At 36.3% G+C, this 24992-nt stretch overlaps 1 protein-coding gene across 1 annotated transcript; it reads right to left on the bottom strand.

Annotated features, from left to right (window-relative positions):
* Positions 1-261: 261 nt before the first annotated feature.
* Positions 262-24560, bottom strand: LOC133334383 (probable serine/threonine-protein kinase DDB_G0267686). The gene is made up of 4 exons (XM_061542680.1): positions 23269-24560; positions 4897-6378; positions 3947-4776; positions 262-496 (listed from the first exon to the last, which is right to left on the bottom strand). The coding sequence occupies exons 1-4, from the start codon at positions 24553-24555 to the stop codon at positions 262-264; spliced, it is 3834 nt and encodes a 1277-aa protein (XP_061398664.1). The 5' UTR covers positions 24556-24560.
* Between the last annotated feature and the right edge of the window lie 432 nt (positions 24561-24992).

The following is a 24992-nucleotide window of genomic DNA, read 5'->3' as shown; positions in this document are numbered from 1 at the left end:
TCAGTCTAACGATTTCATACAACCATCTACCATTTCTTATTTCTGTCCTGTCTGGGTATATCTTCACAGAGTTCAAGAAAACAAAAAATAATTTCAGGCTTATTTTTTTTCTTTCTTCACTGCTTCATAGCTTAACTTCAAAAGTCGTTAGCTTGTTATAGTTGTGGTGGATGGTGGTGGCGGTGTCAGTTAGCTATTGCTATTGTTGTTAACAACAACAACAGCAAAAATCAGAGAAAAACTTTCTTTTAACATTAATTTTTATAGGTTTGACTTCTTCAGCTTCTTTATACCATTATTGTTGTTGTGAGGCGAATATGAAATGGTTACAGGTTGGATTAGCTGCTTGACGTTTGCCATTTGCACGGCAGCCATAGCAAACAGCATCCATGTTACCTTACTCCTTTCTAAATTGCTAATAAAGGGGTTGTTGCCGCTGATTTTGTTGTCGGTTTTTTTCGAACTTAATGAAGTTAAGAGAAAACTTTGGGCTTTTCTGTTGTTTTATTAAAAATATATAAAATTCCAATTTTGACAATGGTAGTGATGTGGAAGAAGAAGCCATCACCATCACACCACCACCACCAATTCACCAAATGAAAATCTGGTCTAGAAATGTAATTAATCTTAATCATAAAATAGAGGTGTGTGTTTGTGCATTCGTCTGTCTGCAGTTGGCATGCCTTTGATTTGTAAAACAACAACAACTACAACAATGAACAGAAAACGCCAAGTAATGTCGGTAAGCATTTATGTATGTCTGGACATAAATCTTTTCATGTCCACTTCCATGTATGGCACTAACATAAAGGCACTAAAAGTAATTAGCAGTTCCGTCATTATACATGGGCTTCCTTCGCCGAAGCGCATTCTGTTGTTCGGTTCAACAATAAAATCATGACTAAGTGTTAGTTTTCAGCAAAACACAAAAGACAAAAGGAAGCGACGTCAAAATGATATCAATTGATTTTTAATAGTCACATTTCAAGTGTAATGCTTAAGGAAAATATGTCATGCCTAAAGGTCCATCATGCCATCAAACAGGGCATCATTAATTCTTGAATTCTGAGATTTTATGTTTGTCGTATTCTTAGCTTCAGACATTTTTATTTTAACGTTTAAAACTGTGAGTTTATTGCCTCGAATCGTAAATTTAAGTTATGTGACAATTCTCATTAATGTGAAGGGAAATGTTTAAGTTTTAAAAAATGTCCTTAGATTTGATGATTCAAAAATGGTGTTTAATGGCGTAGGAAGATGACAATGTGTGTGTGTGTTGAGAGAAAGGCATGCCACTGCATCCTTTGTAATTGAAAATTGAAATGATGTGGAAAAAGTCACAAAGAAAATACAGTCAAGTAATTAACTATTTCTTATCATACCGAACTTTTAATATTGGATTCCGCACACAAACATCGGTTTTGGACACTTTTAACCAAATTGAATGTAATGTGGCATTCAGGTTTCTGATTGGGTAGCAAATCTTTACTTCCAAAAATTTTCAGTATTGGTCCAATTTTTAGGGTGGCTCCTATATAGCATTACCTTCCAAATTTTAAAGTTTGGTCAAGTGACTGTAATTTTATATTTTGGGATTTTATTAGATAGAAAATCTTCCTACCAAGAATTATCAACATTAGACCTTTTTCCGTGTAGATCCCATATATCGCTACTTCCCGTTATTCTTTATTATCGGCAAAATTTTTAAACCATATTGACTGTAATTTAATCCTTTGGATTCTCATTGGCTGGCAAATCTTCGTTCCAAAGCTATTGATTTCGGTCTACGATATAAAAGTACACCCAATTTTTGATATTTTGAGGATTTCCGGCATGATTTTCAACTGCCAAGCGTCATATCTTGTATGTTTAAGTTATAAGCTCATTTTTTGGACCTGAGTGTCTGAAGCTACTATTCCTTTTTCTCCTAGCAGCGATGGTATATATACTTGTTTAAATTAAAGGTCATTCAAATAAAAAATATTTCGAATATTGCAGATTATTCTGGCCGGATACTATTCATAACGTAGAGCTGTGGAACCTAACGAACTATGTATCCATACAATATCAGATTACAACGTGGAAATTGAGATGGATTGGCAACAAGTTTAACAAAATTCAATTTCATAACCAGAATCCCTCAAGGATCAGGAAATCGAGGTCGATCAAGAAACACCTGTCGACGAATAATTACCTTACCCAAGAACTAAGACAAAATAGCCCAACATTGGAAGATACCAAAACAACAACAATCACCCATGCAAGATGCTGATGCTTTACAAGGTTGGTATAAAAAATAAGATCGCGACAATTCAGAAGATGTTTATAAGACCGTCACAAGTGACGAATCGTGGTTCTATCTGTTTGAAGTCAAAACAAAACTGCAATCTACCCCGTGGGTCTTCGAAGGCCTGCCAAATATAACTCATGTTGTTCGCGAAAGACTCACTCTGAAGGAACACAGTTCCGCTTGATCGCTTGGTGTGCCACTTAAAGTCTTCGTAGAAATTCGTAAAACGCACAAGATAAGACGAATCATTGTGCATCATATGCAACATTGGAGCACTCAGATATAGGATGGGTCATCTGCCGGGTACCCCTGACTTGGCACTATATGACTTCTTTGTATCCCTACACATAATAAAAAATGGGAACTAGTTCAAAGTAACTATTCCGCAAAAGGAACGAACGGTTCTAGGTTCTTCGTTTACTAAGAGGATACTGTTAAAGCGTTCAAAATTCATGTTTTGGAGGTGTATCTACCCAAGTGCAAAAAGTAGTTCGCATTGCAAAAGATTCCATACAGGCATATGCAGTTGTGGGATATCTAAATGTACAGAGTAGCTTTACAGTGAAGGAAGGATTCGATACATACGTACGGACTTGTAGGGGATCTATATGTACAGAGTAGCTTTAGAGCCGAATGTTGACTCAGGTCCTTTCGGAACGAGTTAGTCCAATGAAATTATTCCGCAAAGGTGTGATCGGTTCTAAGTTCGTTTCTTTAATTCACTAAGATGATGCTGTTAAAGCGTTCAAACTCCAATCGGAGTGGAAAAACTGTTACGGGGAGACAAGATTCGATATAGGCGTATGGACTTGTAGGGCAACTAAATGTACAGAGTAACATTAGAGACGAAAGAAGAATTGGGTCTATCCGAAACGAACTAGAACTAGTTTCTTTTGCTTCATTCGTTCATTTTTGCTAAATTCAGTTCGTTTCGGAACGATCTAGTACAATAGAACTGTTTCGCAAAAGGAAGATCGGCACTAGTAACGATTCTTTTGTTCATCTAGTTTCTTATGCTCCAGCCGTAGAGGCAACGTTCGGTCCGTTTCATTCGTTCATGTAGTTCTTTTCGCTCCAGTCGTTGAGTTTTGTTCTCGTTCTCCTAGTTCCTTTTGATCCAAATGTAAATATAGATTTATCCGGTCATAACCCGAACTAACTGATGTTTAAAAATTAACTATTGCTCTAAAAAGAACTATGGAACTAATTGAATGACACAGTTCATTTGGCAGATCGAACCCAAAGGGATCGAAACACATTGCCAGTTTTATCCGAAAGACGAACAAAAAATATGAATATTAGACATCACAAATATACAGACATAGTACGGGAATTTTGTTTGTTCTGAAACGATTTTCACTAATTTTAATGAAATTCGTCATTGGCCCTAATTGGTCGAGCTAAATTTAATCTTAGTTTAATGTTAAACAAATATTCTATATCCTTATAATGGGCATGCACAACATATATAATATTAGCAAAAACAGTAGATTCTGGAACGGAGATATATTAACCAATTCCACATTGTGAAGGAGGCCATAATTAATTAATACTGAAAATCCCAATGTTTTGCTCAGCTCAGTTTCAAAATCGTTTAACTATTGATATTGACTACCGCCCACTTAATTTTTCTGTTATCATTTTAGCTCCATTTACCTTCTTATTATCGGCAATGGTAGTGAAAATCGGCCATCATTAACGATGGGTGTAGCTCCCGGTATTGGCACCGTCGATATAACCGATGTCAACATTGTTGTACCGGCTGGTGGTGGCGGTGGTGGAGGACCCAATATTGTCACCCCCGGGGGTGGTGGTGGTGGCGGACAACCATGGGCAAATTGTGTTAAAGCCGGGCCGTTTGGATGATTTGACATACTGGCACTGACGCCACCCATTGCAGGCGGTAACGCTCCCGATGCCTGTGACGGCAGAGCACTATATGGTGGCGGAAAATGATTATGTAATATATCAGGCAGCATAGGTCTCATCATGGCAACATTATGGGGATGTGGATGATGATTTGTTAATCCCGGATGCATATGTGGTGGATGTAGAATGGGTGGTAATGGTGGGGCGGGCATTGAATGACGATCCAAATGGTTATGGCGTCCGGTATGATGGGAGTGGGTGGGTGCCACCATCATTGAGGCGGTGTGATGCAAATGACGTCGTTCACGTCTTTCACGACGACGTTGATCACGATCACGACTGTTGGTTATAGTGGATGAGGGGTTGCCCGATTGTGTGGCATTACATTGGGTACGAGGTGATCTCAACTGTACACCGGCAACATCATCCGTTTGACATTCGGTTGAGGTAAAGGTGCGTGATGGCGGTGCGGTGATATTGGTACCATTGACTTGAATGACATTAACACTGCCCGTTGTAAGGGGATTTTCGGAATTATGATTGGTATTATTATTCTGATTTTCATTATTTTTCAACAAATTAGGCACTGAACTATTTTGAGAATTATTAACACTAGCTTTTGTTGTTGTTTGGGTATCACTTATTTTTGTTGTATTCTTTTTTGAGGGACTACAACTATCACTACTAGAACTACTGTTGCCGATGCTGCTGCTTGTAGGCGTTTGCGTATTCGTTGCACTATCGCAAAGATTTGTAATACTTTTGTTGTTGTTGCTTTTGTTGTTGTTATTATTTACATAATTACAATTTATCACACTAACACCATTTTTGTTGTTGTTGCTGGCTGCTGTGGCCGTTGTTGCATTCACTATGGCCTGATTTAGGATAATTTCACCTACACTACTACTATTATTATTATTGTTGTGGTTGTTGTTATTATTTTTCGTATTCTTATTGGAGATATTTGAACTTGTATTTGTATTCTGATTCACTTGTATAGTTAGACTCGGTGTACGCTGACACGGATTCGTTAAAGCTGTAACACTATTTGTTGTTGTTAGGAATACACTGCTGGTACTTGGATTAATTTTGGTGGTATCACTTGATTTGATCGCCTCCTCCACAGCGCCACCGGGCGAGGAGTTTGTGGAGGCGGGCACATTGAGACGCATATTTGCGTTATTTTCGTTAGTATCGACGACCGACGATAACCGTTGTCCCGCTGTGGTTTCGCATGCGTCGTTATTGTCACCGGTAGCGACGCCCCCGTCGTCTCCGTTTGTCTTTCGAGATTCCAATTCGCGCAGACGCTTCTCTCTTAAACTTTCACTGGCCCGAAATTCCGCATATAAACGTTCCAATTCTGCCAAACATTTATTGGGTGTTAAATTATACGTCGTTGTTGTTGTACTATCACAACTCTTAGATGTCGTTGTTGTTGTGGCTGGCGATCTTTCGAAACTAGTTTTAAACGTATCCGTAACTGTGGTGCTGTTGTTATGATAAACCGACGACGACAACGATGACTCCGTTAAATTTCTTCCGTACGCTGTTGTGTTTACCCCAAATGAACGCGTCAAACTGATCGCTGGTGCTGCCGAGGTCTCGTACGGTGGCATGGCTCTCCACATTGGTGCTGTCGGAAGGCTTGTGTGACAATATACGGAATACATGAACTCTCTCGGTTCTCTGTAGCCATTCATTTCCATGGGGTTCATTTTATCACACTCTATACTTTGATCGTAAAATTCGTCGTCGACTTCGTTGCAGTCATACATTTGTTGTTGTTGTTGATGGTGGTGGGGTCGCTGCTGCATTGAATTGAAAATAAAATTATTGTTTTGTTTATTTTCCGTTTGCTCTTGCTCTTCCAGTAGTAGCAGTTCACCATCGGTTTGTTGTGATATGCTCTTCGTAGTAGTTGTCGCTGTTTTTGCTTCGCCTGTGTTTTGATCGTGTTCGTCGTCGCTGGCACACAGCTGATTTGTGCGATGACTCACCATTGAAGTGGCGTCAGCTTCATTATCACTTTGTTGTTGTAGTTGTTTTTGTAGTTTTTCTTGTACTGCAGGTTCTGTGCTCTCGTCAATTGAGGTTATGGAACAGCTGACAATGTTATTATTATTATTGTTGTTATTGTTCAATGTATTCACAATATGTTGATTGTCAACATTTTTCACAGCAACATGTTGCTGTTGTCGTCGTGTGGTTGCAGAGTGCTGTAATGATTGAAAGCAAAATAAAATGTTTATTTAAAATATGAAATAAAATCAAAAATAGGAACAAATAAAAATATAGGAAAATAATAAACAATAGAACCCGAAGATTTTTTGATATGTTTTTATAATGAATAGGAATCTGAATAGGAACCTGCGGGTCTGGAAATTTTGTTTTATAGGAAATAAGACCCTGATTTTTGTCTAAAGTAAAGAAAATAAAACCACAAGGACCATCGAGTTTTTTCTATAAAAGTAACACCACAAGGGTCTGCGATTTTTTTTTTTCTATAGAAAAAAATGGGACCCAAAGAGTCTGAAAAATTTTCCTATAGAAAGAAGACCACACTGTGGTACAGGCTATTATGTCTTTGTGCATATGTTTGTAACAGGCAAAAGGAAACGAGATAGACACATGTTTCCTTTTGAGAATACGCATAGAATCACTTTCTAAGTCGATTTATGCATGTCCGTCCGTCTGTCTGTCCATGTAAACTTGTAAACAAAGTACATGTCGCATTTTTGATTCGAATTGAATGAAAATTGGGACAGCTTATTTATTTGACCCAAGGACGAACCCTATTGAAATTGGGAAAAATCGGTTCAGATTTAGATATAGCTGCCATATACATATATTTTCGTCCGATTTTATGTAAACGGTGCACCAAAATACCTATATATCATTCGATTTCCACGAAATTCGGTAGAGCGCAGAACGATGTGTGCTATGTTTAGTGAAAATCGGTTTAGATTTAGATATAGCTCCCACATATAGTTTTGTCAGATTTTATTTAAATTTTGCACCAAAGACCCTATATATCCTTCGATTCGCACAAAATTTGGCATAGCTTACTGCATTGAGTCTAGAAAGACGTGTGTTAAATTTCGTAAAAATCAGTTCAGATTCAAATACAGCTCCCATATATATTTTTGTCTGATTTAAGGGGACCCCTTTATTCTCGGGGTCAACATTCCTGACAATATAGCCGATTTATTGTGTCAGCATCAAGTGACGGCTAAAGGGGTTCTCAAACTTTAAACACGTTTTTCGCTTTTGCGAATGGCGTGCACGATAACTCAAAAACTAATAACCCAATCGATTCCAAATTCTTACACGTTTCTCTGTAAGTGTATAGCTATCGTATGAACTAGATCTTCCTTATTTTTTAACTAGGTTTTTGGTAAAAAATCGGCGATTTTCCAAAAATATTTCGCAAAGGTCCGCCATTTTGTTAAATTTAGAGCGAAGTCAATAATCCTAGTTCATACGAGAGCCAGACATGTACTCTTTCTAACATCGTTAGAATTTTCGAATTCCGATGTCCTAGTGAGGAGTTATCATGCCCGCCATCTTTAATTACAAAAAAAAAACAACAACAAAACAAAAACAAAAATTTTTTGTAAATTATTTTTCTTCTCTTTTAAATCTTTAAATATATATTTGCAAAGTTACAAACCTTAACAAGCATTGGTATTGATTTACCAGCCCATTGAAAATCTTGAAAAATTAAAATCGGGAATGGGTGGGGTTCCCTTATTGTAAATAGTGCACCAAAGTCCCTATATAGCTTTCGATCTGCACGAAATTTATTACAGCGTACTGAATTGAGTCCATAATGATGAGTGGTGAGTTTCGGGAAAATCGGTCCAGATTTAGATATAGCTCCCATATATATTTTCGTCCGATTTAAGGTATATGGTGCGCCAAAGTTCCTACATATCCTTCGATTTGCACGAAATTTGGCATAGCGTTCTAAATTAAGTCTAGAATGATGTGTGCTAAGTTTCATAGAAATCGGTTCAGATTTAGATATAGTTCCCATATATATTCGTCCGATGTAGTAGAAAATTTCTTATTTATCTTTTGTTCAATTTCATGTCAATATTCTTTCGAAAAAGCGACGTCTGTTAGGAGACTATGCAGAATATACAAAAAGTGGTGAAGAGTGTCATTTAGTCGGCTCAGTCCGACTTTACTACTTTCCTTACTGTTTATTATCTTATTTTTATATTTAGCAAACTTGTGATAAAATATTGGCAAAAATAATCCCGAAATAATATTAGGTTAATTATCATCTGTCTAAAATTATATTTCCACAGAAATTGATCAACAACCTAATGAACTTTTTTGTTGTCATTTATTATTACTCGAAATATCAATTATATGAAATCAAACTACTAAAATCAATTTAGATAATTAAATAATATTTCCCATATTAATTAGCAGACATGTGCCAAAAGAAATGTAGACCACAAACTGACAGAAGAAATCATTTTTGGAACATACGGTCAGGCGGCCACTTAACAGATTGCCTTCTCTGATACGTAACGCCAATAACAAATTGCCCAGAAAACAAGAAAAGAGAACTAAAACCCATTACTAATTTGTAATAAAGTTTTCTTCGTTGGCCCAAAAAATTGAGAAAATTCCCTGCCAGAAAATAAATAGCTTCAATTTGTCTTCTAGTAAGAGGGAGAGAGCAGCAATTTGCTGCTGGTTTTAAGGTATGGCGTAAAAGATAATTACGTTAATAATAGCACCCCACCCCTAAACGAAGGCTAATAACCAATTTTTATGGAGGACTAAAAACGCTATTGGTAGGCGTAGGTATGACCACAACATATGCATATATAAATGGCCAGAAAATTGATAGCTATAAATATGTATTAACAAATATAAAAATAAAGGATAGACACGTTACGACATGAGGCAAGCACCTTAGACCATCCAAAGGATAAAAGGAAGGTAAACAGCCATGTGTCTGGTCTGCTGCTTACCTTTGGCTCAACACAGGACGGTGGTGTTGCTGTTAAGAAATAACAATAATAAAGTGTTATTTTCTGAATAGTCGAAAAGGACGACTACCACCACAACCACAAGGGTGCTAGGGCGGGGGTTGTTCATATGCCACTATCATCTAAACATATTGCCGTCAACTAATTGACGTTTTCCGTTGTGGCAGCCAACCATTCAACCTTTCGACGGAATTGAAGGTATCTACCTCATATCATACAAACACACACATATTCATACATATTTTATCAACTGTATTTAACTAATCACAAAAGTTTGGTGTAAGTTATGAAAATTAAGTGTTCTTTGAGAGTCCATTATACCAAAAAGGTAGCGGCGGCGGCGTCTGATTATTTTGAAATAAAATCGAAGGGAAATAACACTTGGAAAAATGTGTCTGCCGTCCATAATACAAATAACGCGATTGTAGTAGTACATTTTCCTGGAAACAATTTATGATAATTGTTGGCAAATTAAAATTGCAAGAAAAGTTCATAGAAGGGTCTTTATCTATTATAATTTTTTTCGTTAATTTATTCATAGGAAAATAAATTATTGGAAAATGTATGGTTTTAAGAAGTTAAATGTTGATGAACAGAACAGAATGCTAGGCAAACTTTAATTTTAATACGTAAAAATCTGACAGTTATATAAAATCGGACTAAAATATTTGCGGAAAAAATTACATCTAAAAACACAAAAAATCAACCTGAAATCAAAAAACCGATCATTGCACGTGTAAAATTTCATGATAATCGAATCGAGCGACTTAAAAAAAAAAAAACGTTTTTGGTCCACAATCAAAATTTCGTGACGATTGGTTCACAATTAGGGTGGACGAACAGATAACTCGTATAGGCAGATCGACTCAGCTGATGAAGATATGACAATCGAAGCTGGATCTATTTCGGGGCGTTACAAAATTGGAGAAATGATCGAAGTTGACCGGCATGATAGCAGTCGTAACATCGCCCAGGAGCTAAAAATCGATCATAAAATTGTTTTAAACCATTTACACACAGCTGGATTTAAAATGAAGCTCGATGTTTGGTGGCCACACCAATTAACAGAAAAAATAGGATGGATCGAATTTCCATCTGCGAAGCATTGGCCAAACGGAATGAGATAGACCCATTTCTTAAACGGATGGTGACTGGAGATGAGAAATGGATCACATACGATAACCGTGTGCGAAAACGATCGTGTTCAAACCAGGACGTGGATCGTGGCCCAACCAGGACTAACGGCCAGTAAGGTTCTGCTATGCATTTGGTGCGACTGGAAGGGGATTATTTATTATGTAATGCTTCTGTATGGCCAAACGCTTAATTCTTATCTATACTGTCAACAACTGGACCGTTTGAAGATAGAAATTGAACAGAATTGGCCAACAGGAGAGGTGTCGTGTTCCTCCAGGACAACGCTAGGACACACACATCTTTTTCATATTTTTCTTGCATAAAAAATTGGTATCTAGAGAGGATTGTGAAAATCGACTCCTGGAGTTTTTTTTCCAAATGGAGAGCAGGACTTCTATGAGAGAGGCGTTATGAAGTTACCTTTAAAATAGCAACGAATCATACAACAAAACAATGCATATCGGACATCCCGAAGCATGTGAAATAAAGTCCTATAGTTCATATAAAAACCAGTAAGGAAAGTAGTAAAGTCGAACTGGGCCGACTATATGATACCCTTGTACATATGTATCCTTACAATTGTATGTCAATGTTCCCTCGAACGAACATACTCATGCTCTGCAACCTATGATAAATTTAAATTCATCCGGGCAGATTTACAGTCGTCTGCGTACAATGGGACAAATTTATGAAAAACGATTTATAGCAAAATTGATACACGCTATTCGGTACGCCGCACTGTTACAAATTATTATTTTTTTTTTCAATCAGACACCCGGTCAGACGAATATATATGGGAGCTATATCTGAATTTGAACGGATCCTCACTAAACATAGCACACATCATCGTAGACACAATTCAGTACGCTATGCCAAACTTCGTGCAAATCGAAAAAAAAAAAATATTCGGACCTTGGCGCACCATTTACATTAAATCGGACGAAATATATATAGGGCTATATCTAAATCTGAACCGATTTTCACAAAACATAGCACACATCATTCTAAGCTGAATTCAGTACGCTGTGCCAAATTTTTGGTATTTAGGAACTTTGGTGCACCATTTACCTTATATGGGAGCTATATCTAAATCTGAACCGATTTTCACGAAACTATTATACATCATTCTAGACTCAATTCAGTATGCTGTGCCAAATTTCGTGCAAATCGAAAGATGTTTAGGGACTTCGGTGTACCATTTACCTTAAATCGGACGAACATATATATGGGAGCTATATCTAAATCTGAACCGATTTTTCCCAATTTCAATAGAGATCGTCCTTGGGCCAATTTGATGAGCTGTGCCAAATTTCATCCAATTCGAATAATAAATGCGACTTGTGCTTTGTTAACAATTTAACATGGACAGACAGACGGACATGCATAAATCGACTTAGACATGTGTCTGTCTCGTTTCCTTTGGTGAAGGGTATAATAATGAATTTCTTGTTTCCATTATAATACCTATTTACCCTCCAAGAATAAAGAAAGCCAATTTGTAGTCACTTCGATCGGAAAATTCGGCTAGTTCCTTCAACTTATAAAAAATGCTTGCAAATATTTATGTAAAAATCGGACCTACATTGAAAATGTTCTTCGAACGTTTTTTTTACCCACCAAGAAGAAAATGGGTCCGAACATGGATGTAAATCGACAATTTTCTGTAAATATCCAATTTCAGTCAATTCACTGGAGAAATTCGGCTAAAACCTTAACATACAGAAAATCGGTCGGTATATAGAGACTATACACTGTAAACTTTGACTTCACTCATAGTTTTTTTTTCATATTGTAGATGTTAATTATTATAATCATGAGAAAGCCACTATGTTTTCCAAAAAATTTAAACACTTCATTCGCATCAAAATTATTTTTTAACTTTGCCACTATTCGCACGCATATTTTTCATGCATTCTCTCTCTCTCTCTTTGACAAAAACAAATGTATTCCTCAGAAAAAAACACTAACTCCACTCACTGTTCGGCAGAGTTTTGCATTATATTATAAAATTCGCATATGCATTTTCCAAATGATGTCGATATAAATGCCAAATAAAATATATGAAACAGGTATTGGTAACTTGTGATCTTTCGTGATTTATCATTCAAAAACGCCATCCCAACGGACATTTCTAAATTAACTTCACATTGTCTGAAACGGATTTAGGTTCGGATTTGGTTTAATGACACTTACGTAGTTATTTCATTAGACACATGTTTTATCGTAGCCTTATAAATCTGACCATTTTTATAACAAATATTTTAGTTATTATTACTGACTTTACTAGACTGAAGACTTCTAAAATGTATTTAAAGCATTTTATCAAAACTACACCTATAAATGTGATATAAGTGATTTTTTTACATATATATTTAACTCAAATATTACAAACTTACATTTCTGATACGGAAAATCTATTTTCACTTCACAAAGTAACTTTCACTCATTCATTTTATACATTGAAACAATTTCAGTATTACACAATATAGAAATTAAAAATTTTAATTCATATTTAAATTATTATAAACACATTCAGTGATTTTTCAAAACATGCTAACTCATTTTTACACACACAACAGATTTATGTACATTCGATGGCGGAAGGAAAACAACGAACAAAAACTGAACTGACATTTGACCGATACGCATAAATTATTTCGGTATGGCCCGTCCGTTCTACACTACTGAAAATGTGTGCGCCTATCTCCTACACACTACATCATCGCGATGCGTATAGTAAACTGTCACCATGGGCTAAACTTTACTCTGAGCTATTCTAATACATATATAAATTCGAGTGCAGCTGCAGATAAATTTTAATTGTAGAATTTAACTAAAAAACAATAAGAACTCTCTTTACAAGCCCACTCACTGAGATATGTATGTTTGTACGGATGGAATAAGAATAAATAAACAAAAATACCACACAAAACAAAAAAAAAAAAAATATTATCTAAAAACAATGCATCCATTATAACGGGAATTATTATCATTATCAGACTTACAACATTCACTAAACACACACACACTCATACACGTGTAGACAGACCGGCATATAGATAGTGGCTGCACTTTATTGTCAAAACAGCCAGACATACTAAATTATCAAAATGTCCATATTTTTAATTTAAGAGCGACGGTCATCCATTTTACATCATTTCATTTACATGTATTTTACATGAATACACACATACATAGCATATTTAGGTTTGTATGTATATTCATATCCAAACATAAATTAAGCAGCTACTGTATTAGAGCGTGCCATTTAAGGGGTTGCCATAAGGTAGATTAAGGTATTTGATATTTAAAGTAAATATTAAAGAGGTTTCCAATATGAGATTTTTTTTAGAAAAAAATATCGAATGCTTCAATATGAAGTACGGAAGTACTTCAATATGAAGTACACCGAGACATATTAGACCACAATGACTTCTTTATAGGGCCGTATTATTTTCATGAGATTTGGTATAACCAAATCGTAAAGTAACTGCTATATCTCTTCGTTAGTCTCATGAATTCTATATATGTGGATTTGAATTGAATCTGGGTTGTTGGAGTAGGGGCCGTATCGTTCACGTGGTCCCAGAGGAAAAAGTCACAAGGTTTTCAATCACAAGATTAACTTGTATTTTGAATTCCTCTGTGAGACAAGGCCGTTCGGAATTTTTTTCCATTCGAAAGTAATGGTTTCGTTGCCGACATTAGTCGGAATTTATAATTCATATTGTTTATCCAACCTTACCTTCAAAAAGTAAGGACCAATGATACCATCGAAATATAAAAAATACCCAGAAGTTACACTGTGAGGATGGAGAGGATTCTCAACAATAAATCGGGGGTTTTCTAAGACTCAGATACAACACTCACAGATATGGAAATGAGCCTCATTTCTCAAAATTATTATTCAATGAAATTCCTAATGATTTAATTTAATTGCACAGACATTTGTATAGGGGCTATTATATATCATATTATTAAATCCGATATGCCTAATTATAGTCACTACCATGAGAAAAACTAACTTAAAACTTTATTAATATCGAAAATGGTTCAGAACCAAAATTTGCAGCCATATAGAAAATGTTCTGCAAATTTTTCAGCATATTGGAAATTGGAACACAGTATTGGTAATTTTTGGTAGGATGATTTGAACCAGAAAAATTGAATTTGAGCCAATTCGATTGAAAATATGCCGAAACACCGCAATGGATCTATAGGGTCTACTATGAAACATGTATGAATATTAATAATTTTTGGTAGGCCAATTTCGAATCGGTCAATCCCCCTGAAGAACCGATGGACTACTTTAGTCACATTTCACACAAAACTCAGAGTCCATTTGAACCTCTAAATATTGACCGATCTTTATGAAAACAAACATGCTCATTCTTTGGCCCGATCCCCTACTCCATGCAAAATTTCGAAGCTCGGGCCATAATTGCGGCCTTTGGAGCTACCAGAAAATAAGAAAAAATAAGGTATTTGGTCCATCTAATCCCTTAAATATTAACCGATTTTTCCAACATTTACCGGATTGGTCCATAACTGATTTTTGCGGACTATTTTGACGACATAGTCGAGATATAATGTACCGACCAATTTTAGGTATTTTAAATAGGCATCTATCTCATGGGGGCTTTAGTGATGGCTTTGGGGAATATATATTTCCATAATATTTCCAATTATAATATGGCAATCCTTCTCATCCACAACAAATGTGTATGCAAATGATAAAGATTATTAATTAGTTTATAACTAAAACACATACAGATGATCCCACATAAGAGTGAAGAATGGAGGGAGGGCAGGGCTGTCAAACCATCCATACCGAAAGCCTTTATTTTCAGTACAATTGTTTATATTTGATAAATGTGCAGTCTATCAAATATATCATGCAGTTGATGTTGTTGCATTGGTTCTTGTTGTTCTCGGAGATATCAAACATTGTAACTGATTTGACAGCAAACTTCAAGTGCAATCATCATGATGACCCCAATCCCCAGAGTATGGCTGATTACATGGAGTTTGCTTCAATAGTGTGTGTGTGCGGTGTGTCTGAACATGTGTGGTCATTGGGTAAGTGATGGTACAAGGGACAAGAGATGTGTGTGTGAGTGCGTACATGAACATGAAGATGTTCATATTTTGTGGTGAATGCGGATGTCATGCCAAGAAGTAGCTTTCTATCTATCTGTTTGATTTTAAAATCATACTAAATGCTGCTACAGAATGAATGAGTCGCCGTTTCGATTGGCTGGCTATTTGATTCTTTAGTTTTGTCATACTTAATAAATTTGTTGAGGAGCTATTTAGCCATCAAGTGTTTGATTGAATGAAATTATCCCCCTGCGTTTGGGGGATATGTATTCAGAAAGAGGATTTAGAATTTGTTGGGACAGACATTCAATTGAAAATGATTATTGGGAATGTTACACTATGTGTGATAATTGAATATAGAGTATGGTGGGGTACATAGGAATTGCAAGGGGGGAGAATGTGCCTAGGAAATGGAGTTGAGAATAAAGGGGATAATATATGCATTATAGACCTCCAGACAGACGTGTAGCTCAGTGATAAGCAGATGGATTGATCACCCTTTAAAAAAAAACAATTACCCAAATAAGTGGAAGTATTCTCTAAGAAAATATTTATTTAAATCCTTAACTATCATGGAAACTCCCATATCCACACACATCTTTGCTATTGTGACATTTTCGGTAATAAACTACTCAACATTATTTCACTTCACACAGACACAAAGTGTTGTGAAGTGACACAAAGACCTCTTAGCAGCAAAAAATATATAATTTACAAAGATAATCCAAAACAATTGTTTATGGCTATGTGATGGGTTGACAATACCGACAAAAATCCGACGAGAGGCACAATATTCTGACTGTTAAAAGGCATTGACATCATCATAAAATGAAACATGGATAACATGTTTGACATATGAAGCAAACATTCAATTCTAACCGCCAGCAATTATGAAGGCAATCCATTACGATAAGAACCATCAGCTACTAATACACAGATTACTAGGCACACAAGTAGGGATCAACACATTCACACACACTCGCAGTGAGGGAAACATAGATGCCTTTGTGGCGCTTAACAAACACCCACTTAAATAATCAGCCTTTGTGAGCAATATACACACAGTCACTTAGACTGTCACTCAGACGTTAAAAGTGAGCCTAATGTGGCAGTTGCTTACTTCAAATGTCAAATCAGAAAAAAGGGTGTAGACAAACATCATTCAGTTCGTCTTCAAAATATCGCAGCTATGCCAAAACATGGACCCATATAGACCATTCTGTATAGATGTATGTCAGCCTTCAAGAACCCTTTATACCAATATGGCAAATGCGGCCAAAACCTTCAAAACATCGTAAATAGGTTTCTACGGTTTATGGGAGTTATACCAAAACGTAAAGCGATTTTGATTGGTAGGAGGATTTGACATCCCATGAGAACCTGAAAAATCAAATTATTGCCAATTCCATTAAAACGACTCCAAACTTCCTAAAATGCTGAAAAATAGTTAGTACCATTACCGGAAACTTGGGCCCATATTAAAAATTTCTAGTAGGGAAATTTTCTTCACAATGAGAATCCAAAATTACTGCCAATTTTGTGGAAACACGTGCCCAAACTCCCCAAAATATCGAAAATTGGGATGTAGCGTTATATGGGGGCTACTGTAAAAACCAGGAATGTTTTCTGTTCAGTGAAAACCAAAAATACCAAATTCCTACTAATTAGATTGAAAAAGAGTGCCTCAAAATATCGAATATTTTGTGTATAGATATATGGAGGCTACTACATATATAGACCTTCAGATGAAAGGTATATAAATTATTCGGAATTCCCCAGATTCTTAAAGCTCAAGAGTTATTGTTGAAAACTTCTCCACTCTCAAGTCTGACTGTTAGGTGCTGTTTATGGTCCGACTGGGTTATCGAATTTTACTTGTCTTTTATCGGACAAGTTTCCAATCGTGTCTCGATGAGATGATAACTTTTATGGTCTAGGTCAATACGTATTTGGATAATAAAAATTTCATAAAAAGCGGGTTCATGGTGGACATTTTGCTTGGATATTGTAATACTCTCCACCATATTATTTTGGGTTCTTGATAGAAAAAAATCTTCGTAGAAAATTTTCGATATAGGTCCACCTTTTGGTATAGTCCGCATACAAATGTGTCGTTCCATTTTTTAAAGTTTGGAGGGGTTTATGGACCTTTCCAACCATGTAGACATTCAGGGTTTTTGCAAAACAAGCCATCGTATACGGGTTCCGATAAATTTGAGGTTTGATGATCTACGTCCATTTTCCAACCGAAATAGGTGTAATTTTGTATGTCGTGGTGGGTTAGAAATTTCGTCCCATAAAATGTTTAATATATGTCCAGGTTTTGATGTAGTTCCCATATAACGGTACCGTCAGATTTTTTGTGTCGAAGTTTTCAGCCAAGTCCATTGTTTAACCTAGCATTCATATTAAGGTTCTGTCTCATATTCGGTATTTTGAAGATATTATCCAATTTGTTCCTATCGAAGTAATAGGAATACTGGTTTCTAGCAGGTTTGGTCCAAGTTGCTAACCGAAGTGGCTGTTTGAAAAAAAATCTAATTTTTTCGGATTTTAATATAATACCTATATAAAGACCCACATCCTATTGTCGGTATTCTTGAATAGGTTCAAGTTTTGTCAAAGCTTCTATATAATCGATTATATTTGATTTTTGGAACGTAATTATGCATTGGATTTTGATTTACCAGAAGATAAAAAACACCCTGGCAGGGAATTTATAAGACCATGGTACAGCTCCCATGTTCGTATGTCCCATATTCGGTTGTAGGTTAAGACTTTTGACGCATTTTTTCAGCGAATTTTTCAGAAAATCTTTGATATTGTACCATGTTTTGAAAAAGCTCTATTTGTCAAAAAATCAGTCCGACCAAATTTTACGGCCTTTTACATGTTTTTATTATTAATTTTATAACACCCTTTGTATTATGAAAAAATATTCATTTATAGTCCAAAAATTTGAATACGAAAATACCACTTCTGATTGGAAACCCATTCCATTTATGCCTTTGACAACTTATTTTTTTTATTTTAACTACCAGGTTAAGAACTTTCGAAAAAATTCAAAATTAATTATTATTTATTTAGGCATTGATTTGAAATTCAATCACTGTTAATAGAAAATATGTGTATATGTTTATTGTAGACAAGACAAAAATTGTCTGTTCTAAATATACCCTGTTTATTACTAACATCCTCGCCACCACCAACATCACCACCATCCCATCATCATTACTATTTAAATAAAACCACATGCTGCACTTCACCGCCGGGCCTCAATGAATATTTAATTATTTAATTAAAAGAGTAACATTTGGTATTTCAGTCAAATAATGTTAACAAAAATAGAAAATCTAACAGCAACAACATAATACGACAACATTAATGTCTGTTCGAAAAATATAAACCTACATACATTTAAATGCCAATGTGTGTTTGTTGCCACATCCTTTGTTAACAAATGTGTGTTGTGATCGTGCTGCATGTGTGTGTGTTAAACGTACTAATTTTAAATTTACAGATATTTAGATAAGAGTAACCATTTTGTCTGCTATCAGCAGCTAACCATTTGACAAAAAGGGGTTTCGAGTATTTGCCCATCTGTTTGTTATTGGAAATAGAAAATAACAAACAATTAGGTTTACTAACACCCCTCTAGGGGGTGCGAGAGGAATTTGTTGTACGTCTGTTGACTAATTGATAAGATCAATGGATAAGTCATTATTGTAAATACAACAAAAGCTATTCAATTAACTAATGCTAGGACACAATGTACGCCTGCGGATGACTTCATTAGTGTGCTATTAATGTTGTTATTAGGTAGTAATTTAAAGGGACATTTGTTAAACCGGGCGAATGACACATTTGGTTGAATGGTTAGTTACTAAAAATTTTTAAAATTAATTTAAAATATGTATGTATTTTCACATTAACTGAAATATTATTATGGACTCATAAATCATAATTAAAACTTGAAACAAAACAGGTAATGGAGAGGCTAATGTCAGACGGTCAGGCTTTATGATACCATATATATATTCATATATAAACATTTAATCCAAAGCTAACAAATGTGAAATCTAATATTTTTTATAGATGTACCCAACATCATTTCTTTGCTGATATATGAACCAGCTTTAGTCAAGCAATGCTACAGGAATCTATTAACGATTTAATGTCAATCGGGTAGACTTAGGGGCTTTGGTTTGTCATTCATATAAAAGTAGGAAAACTATATATGAGAGATACAAAAAAAATCTGAACAAACTGTCCGCAAGACATTCGGAAATATTTTTTACCAGAAATCCTATATGATCAAACTTTATCAATAACATAATAATAGTGCTGGACCTTTATGTGGAGGCTATATCAAACCTAGACCTTTATAGAAAATAGTTGGCAAAAATGAGTTTTATCCTCTAATATCACACGACGCCAAGCTACAGCCACTACAATAGGAAAATGCGGCTAAAACTCTTATATAGGGACCATGTCAAAACATGGACCTGTATTGATCATTTTCCGTCAGCCTTCACTTACAGCTACACCACAAAATTTACAGCCACAAAAATTCGGCTAAAGCCTTCAAAATACCGAAAATAGGACTGTACCGGTATGGTATGAGGGATATACTAAAACGTAAACAGATATTAGTAATTTTCGTATGAAGATTTGAGACCCCATGAAAACCTGAGAGCCACTTCGGTTGAAGAATGTGCCCAAAATCCCTCGAAATACTAAATAATGGAGTGTACCATTATAAAGATGCTATATTTTTTAGGGACATTTCATACTCAATGAAAATTCAAAATATGTAATTACAGGCAATTTGATTGAAACACGGATGCCAAAACTCCCCAAAATATCGAAATTTGGAATGTGACCATATATGAGGGCTATCGTAAAATGTTAGCCGATATTGATAATGTTTAATACGAAAACTTAGTACTTACTGGGAGTACTTACGGTTATTCAAATAAAATTTACAAGTTTATAAAATATTGACCCTTTTTGGGGAAAGGTATCAGATTAGAGGGCAGACGGATCCCACCTTCAGACTTGCTCTAGGCTTTGTGAAGATAATAGGTTGCGCAAAGTTTAGTTAAGATAGGACCTACCGCCTTCGCCTTCCATTTATAAATATTGAAAATATTGGCCACTTATGTGGGAGTTACCATAAGGAGTCGACCAATGGGTCCCATTTCGGACTTCATTTTATTTTCGTTAAAAAAGTAGGAGTGAACCATCTTCGGACTTGATCTAGGCTTGGTAAAAATAATAGGTTGTACAAATTTACTTTAAATCGGATAGTCCGTTCGCATAACATAATAAAATTAATTGTTAGCACAATTTTGACCATTTTGTGGGAGAGGTACCAGAAGGAATGAACCGTTATTCCCCATCTTCGAACTTTAACCAAGTTTGGTAGAAATATTACGATGTGTAAAGCTTGGATGAAATCGGTTACACACTTCGAGAGTTATCGTGCGCTCCAGCCGGTCAGACATCGACTGCAAATTGTCGGAAAGGGATCTGGTCCAAAGAAACATGGGGTGTAACACAAATATTTCGATGAGGCACATTTTTGCCGTATCAAAGTGTATATACCCGCATTATCCATAAAGCTGAGGGTATAAAAATCGGATGGACTGACGGACAAGGTTAAATTGAATTTTATTCTAATCAAGAATATATGCCTTTTTGGACTTTCAGATGTTGCAAACCGAATGACCAATTTAATATACACTACACCTTTTGGTGGATATTAAAAAATAGAACCAGAAGATGAATCTTTAAATACCATGACAATGCTCGAGCTCTCACATATCGGTTCAAATCAGCGGCGTTCTGGCCGGCCACAGTTTGGAATTGATGGGTTACACACCTTACAGTCCTGACATGCCATCCAATTTCATAATTTTATTCCCCCACATCAAGGAAACATTTCGTGTGAAGGATTTTTGGCATCAGAAGGTTCAATAGAAGCTTCCAAAAATCATGATTTGGAGGTGTCTCAATCAGAGGGGAAACGGGTAAATGACTAAGGGTAATAGGCTATGACATTCCATTCCCTTGAAAATTAAGTTTGAAATTTCAAATTGTTGGCCCTGTGGAGGTGGTACCAATAGGTATGGGCAAAAGGTTTCATTCGGACTTGGTTTGGCCCCATCTTTGAACCTGATTTAGGTTAGGTAAAAATATTATGCTATATAAAATATGGACATCATAATCGTTTTTCAAGCTTAAATCTAATTCAAAGATGCGGAAATATATGACTCTCCCACTAAGTGTTCAAAATTTCGAAAATGTTTAATTTCAATATCAAATCACCACAGAGCTCGCAATTTTTAATATTGCTCACGTTGCTAAGACTCCCATGGTGTATTCTATTGAACATGGTTCACATTTTTTTAGCTCCCATATACCGGTACCATCAATATTCCGTATCCCAAGCAAAAATGATAAACACTGGATCTATTTTGCAAATTTTAGACACATTTCCAACAGAATTGGATCCAATTTAAAAATTTGGCTTAATATTAGGTGACCAAATTTTCTACTAAAAATAGACCCATGGTTACTTTTGAGAATATGCATAGAATCACTTCCTGAGTCGATTTATGCATGTCCATCTGTCCGTCCGTCCGTCCGTCCGTCCGTCTGTCCATGTTAAATTGTAAAAAAGTGCAGGTCGCATTTATTATCCGAATTGGATGAAATTTGGCACAAGTCACTTATTTGGCCCAAGGACGAACCCTATTGAAATTGGGAAAAAGCGGTTCAGATTTATATATAGCTCCCATATATATTTTCGTCCGATTTACGATTTGCACGAAATTTGGCACAGCGTAATGAATTAGGTATAGAATGATGTGTGCTAAGTTTCGTGAAAATCGGTTCAGATTTAGATACAGCTCACGTATTTAGTTTCGTCCGATTTTATGTAAATGGAACACCAAAGTCCCTATACATCTTTCGATTTGCATGAAATTTTGCACAGGCTACTGAATTAAGCCCAGAATTACGTGTGCCAAGTTTCGTGAAAATCGGTTCAGATTTAGATATAGCTCCCACATATAGATTATATTTTTAACAACGCGGCATACCGAATAGCGTGTATCAATTTTGCTATAAATCGTTTTCCATAAATTTTCCCCATGTTAGGCAGACGGCTCTAAATCTGCTCGAATGAAATTAAAGTTAGGATAGGTTGGAGAAAGAGGGAACATAGACATGCAATTGTTAGGACATATATGTATAATATACCCAAAGTGGTGAAGGATATCATATAGTCGGCCCAGTCCGACCTTACTACTTTCCTTACAGTTTTTTTTTTTTATTTTTTTATATCTTATATTTTTTTTCAGCATCTTCAATTTTACCTGGAGCTGTGTTTGTCATTAGAATACAAAATTTCACATTAATTCTGATATCCAATTTCTGGCCTCCAACCCAAAAAATAAAAATAAATAAAAAACCAACATAATGGACTTATGAAGTCATTCTAAACATTAAGGCACCCACACCTATACACATACATCTATATCATAAATAAACCATAAAGTCTTGCCGAGGTGGTTGATTTCATTTTAATTTAGCCTACAACGAAGAAAAAAATCACGCTTAAAAGCTTAAGGTATTATAAAATTCGACGCTAATGCCTCCACGTTATAAAATATAATAAATCCAACCCAGACGCCATGTAATATTTTCTAATAACACACATTTTCCATCCATCCTCCAATACACCCAACCAAACAAACATTAATGAAGAGCAAGAAAATGAAGACGACACAAAAATGCAAAACCAAACAAAAAAAAAAAAAAGGAGAAACGAAAAAACGATGGTAATAAACTTACCTCGGTTAGAAAATCATCTGTAAATGAATGTACCAAATGTGTCTCTGTGGTGTCGGGACTAACATCCGCACCCGTGATGCTGTTACAAGGATTATTGCCGTGGCCAAGGCTGTTGTTTGGCATATTACTACGGCGGATATTATGATTGCTGGGATTGTTGTTAGCATTTAGACGACTACGATTATCCGGTCGCGACAACAACGCTGCCGAGGACGAGGAGGAGGACGACGATGATGATATGCTGGCAAAACGACCCTGTGTAATTGTTGACACATTTGCTTTTAATGTCTCCAGTACCGGCTTGAAAATATTCAAATGTTTAGCGCGTTGACGTGATGTGGCGGCATGACGATGTAGCCGTCGTTGCTGCCTCTGTTGGGCCTTCGAATAGAGTGAGTCATAGGAGGGTGGTTCCTTGGGCTCAGCTGGTGCGACAGACACGGCCAAGGTAGTTGTGGCTGTTGATGAGCCAATACCAGATGGGCTCAACACAGTCGCTTCAGCTAATGGTGATGAGCACAACGACGAAGAGGATATTGGTTGTGGGGGTGGTAGTGTTGGAGTAGCATTATTACTATTTGCAGAGTGCGACGTTGGCCACCATTTGTTTAGACCCGTTATGCGACCATAGGAAGTGAAAGAAAAACGATTTTTATGATTTTCTAACGATGCTGCAAATGAGGAACTCATATCGTTGGCTAATGTACTGTCATTAGTCGTGGACAGGACTGGAACAGGAGCAGGAGTGTAGCATGGAGTGTGTGGTGCATCATTGACAGCTACCGCAATAACGGTGGAATTGGAACTGGCCAGTATATCATCGGCCGCTGCGGCCATGGTAGTTAAGTGACCGTTACCGGCATCCAAAATAAGACTGGACAAAGGCACTAACGGTGTAGTTACAGATGCATCACATATATCTTCGGCTGTGGCCGCATAATAAGTACTTGTTGCTACGCCCGGCGGCAGTGTTACAACTTGATGTGTCGGTGTCGGTATGTAGGCCACAATGTTTGCTGTGGCCGGCAGCATCAACGGTGTTGCTGTGGGCGTGGGAGACGGTGGCGGTATTGTCGGTATGCTGGTATAATCATATTGACTTTTGGATTTTCTCAGCTGTTGGTGACGATTCAATAGCTCATCTTCATCATCCGAAGAGGTATCCGTAATGGAGGCACGCTCATATGGGGTCCACAACATGGAAGACAAGGCCTCTTCGACGTCAGGTGGCCGACGCTGTTGATGTTGGGTATGATGACCATAAGTTGTGGCTCGTTTTGTGGTCATATTGTGGTGGTATCGACGGACAGGTTGCTAGTGTTGGTATTGATGGCGATGACGATGGTGGTGGTGGTGATGGTGCGGCTTCTGTTCTTGTTGTTGACAACACTAGGGACTGTGGTGGTTGTGACAATTGTTGGACTTGATTGGATATTTGGACAGTGATGGATATTCGTCTTTGTGGTTTATCATCAAACTGAGACATTTCACTATTTTAAATATTGATTTCTTAGGAATTTCATTTGTCTTCGGTTGTTGGAGATTTCCTGACGAAATTGCGGCTTCCTTAGGATTTGTTTACATTCTTTTTATGTTGATATGAATAAATATTAGACATTTTCAAAAATACAAATATTCTGATCGATGATTTTCCCCTCGTTATGAAAATATTTGCCATCCGAAAATTGTTTTTTTTTTTTTTTTTTTTGTGTAATTCAATATGT

The sequence above is a fragment of the Musca vetustissima genome, unplaced genomic scaffold, assembly GCF_032173495.1.
Source record: "Musca vetustissima isolate MV318-11 ecotype Yass unplaced genomic scaffold, APGP_CSIRO_Mvet_v1 utg41510, whole genome shotgun sequence".
Taxonomy (NCBI): Eukaryota; Metazoa; Arthropoda; class Insecta; order Diptera; family Muscidae; genus Musca; species Musca vetustissima.
Note: the sequence above shows the minus strand (reverse complement) of the source record. Positions and strands in the feature narration are given on the sequence as shown.

What these genes read in the sequence shown, in the direction of transcription:
- LOC133334383 (XM_061542680.1), bottom strand. Translation starts at nt 24,555, where the DNA reads ATGACCACAAAACGAGCCACAACTTATGGTCATCATACCCAACATCAA. An exon ending in CAGATGATTTTCTAACCGAG is followed by an intron (nt 6,379 to 23,268) that starts GTAAGTTTATTA and finishes CAATCATTACAG; the next exon opens with CACTCTGCAACCACACGACG. An exon ending in TTACAAATCTTTGCGATAGT is followed by an intron (nt 4,777 to 4,896) that starts GCAACGAATACG and finishes ACAACAACAAAA; the next exon opens with GCTAGTGTTAATAATTCTCA.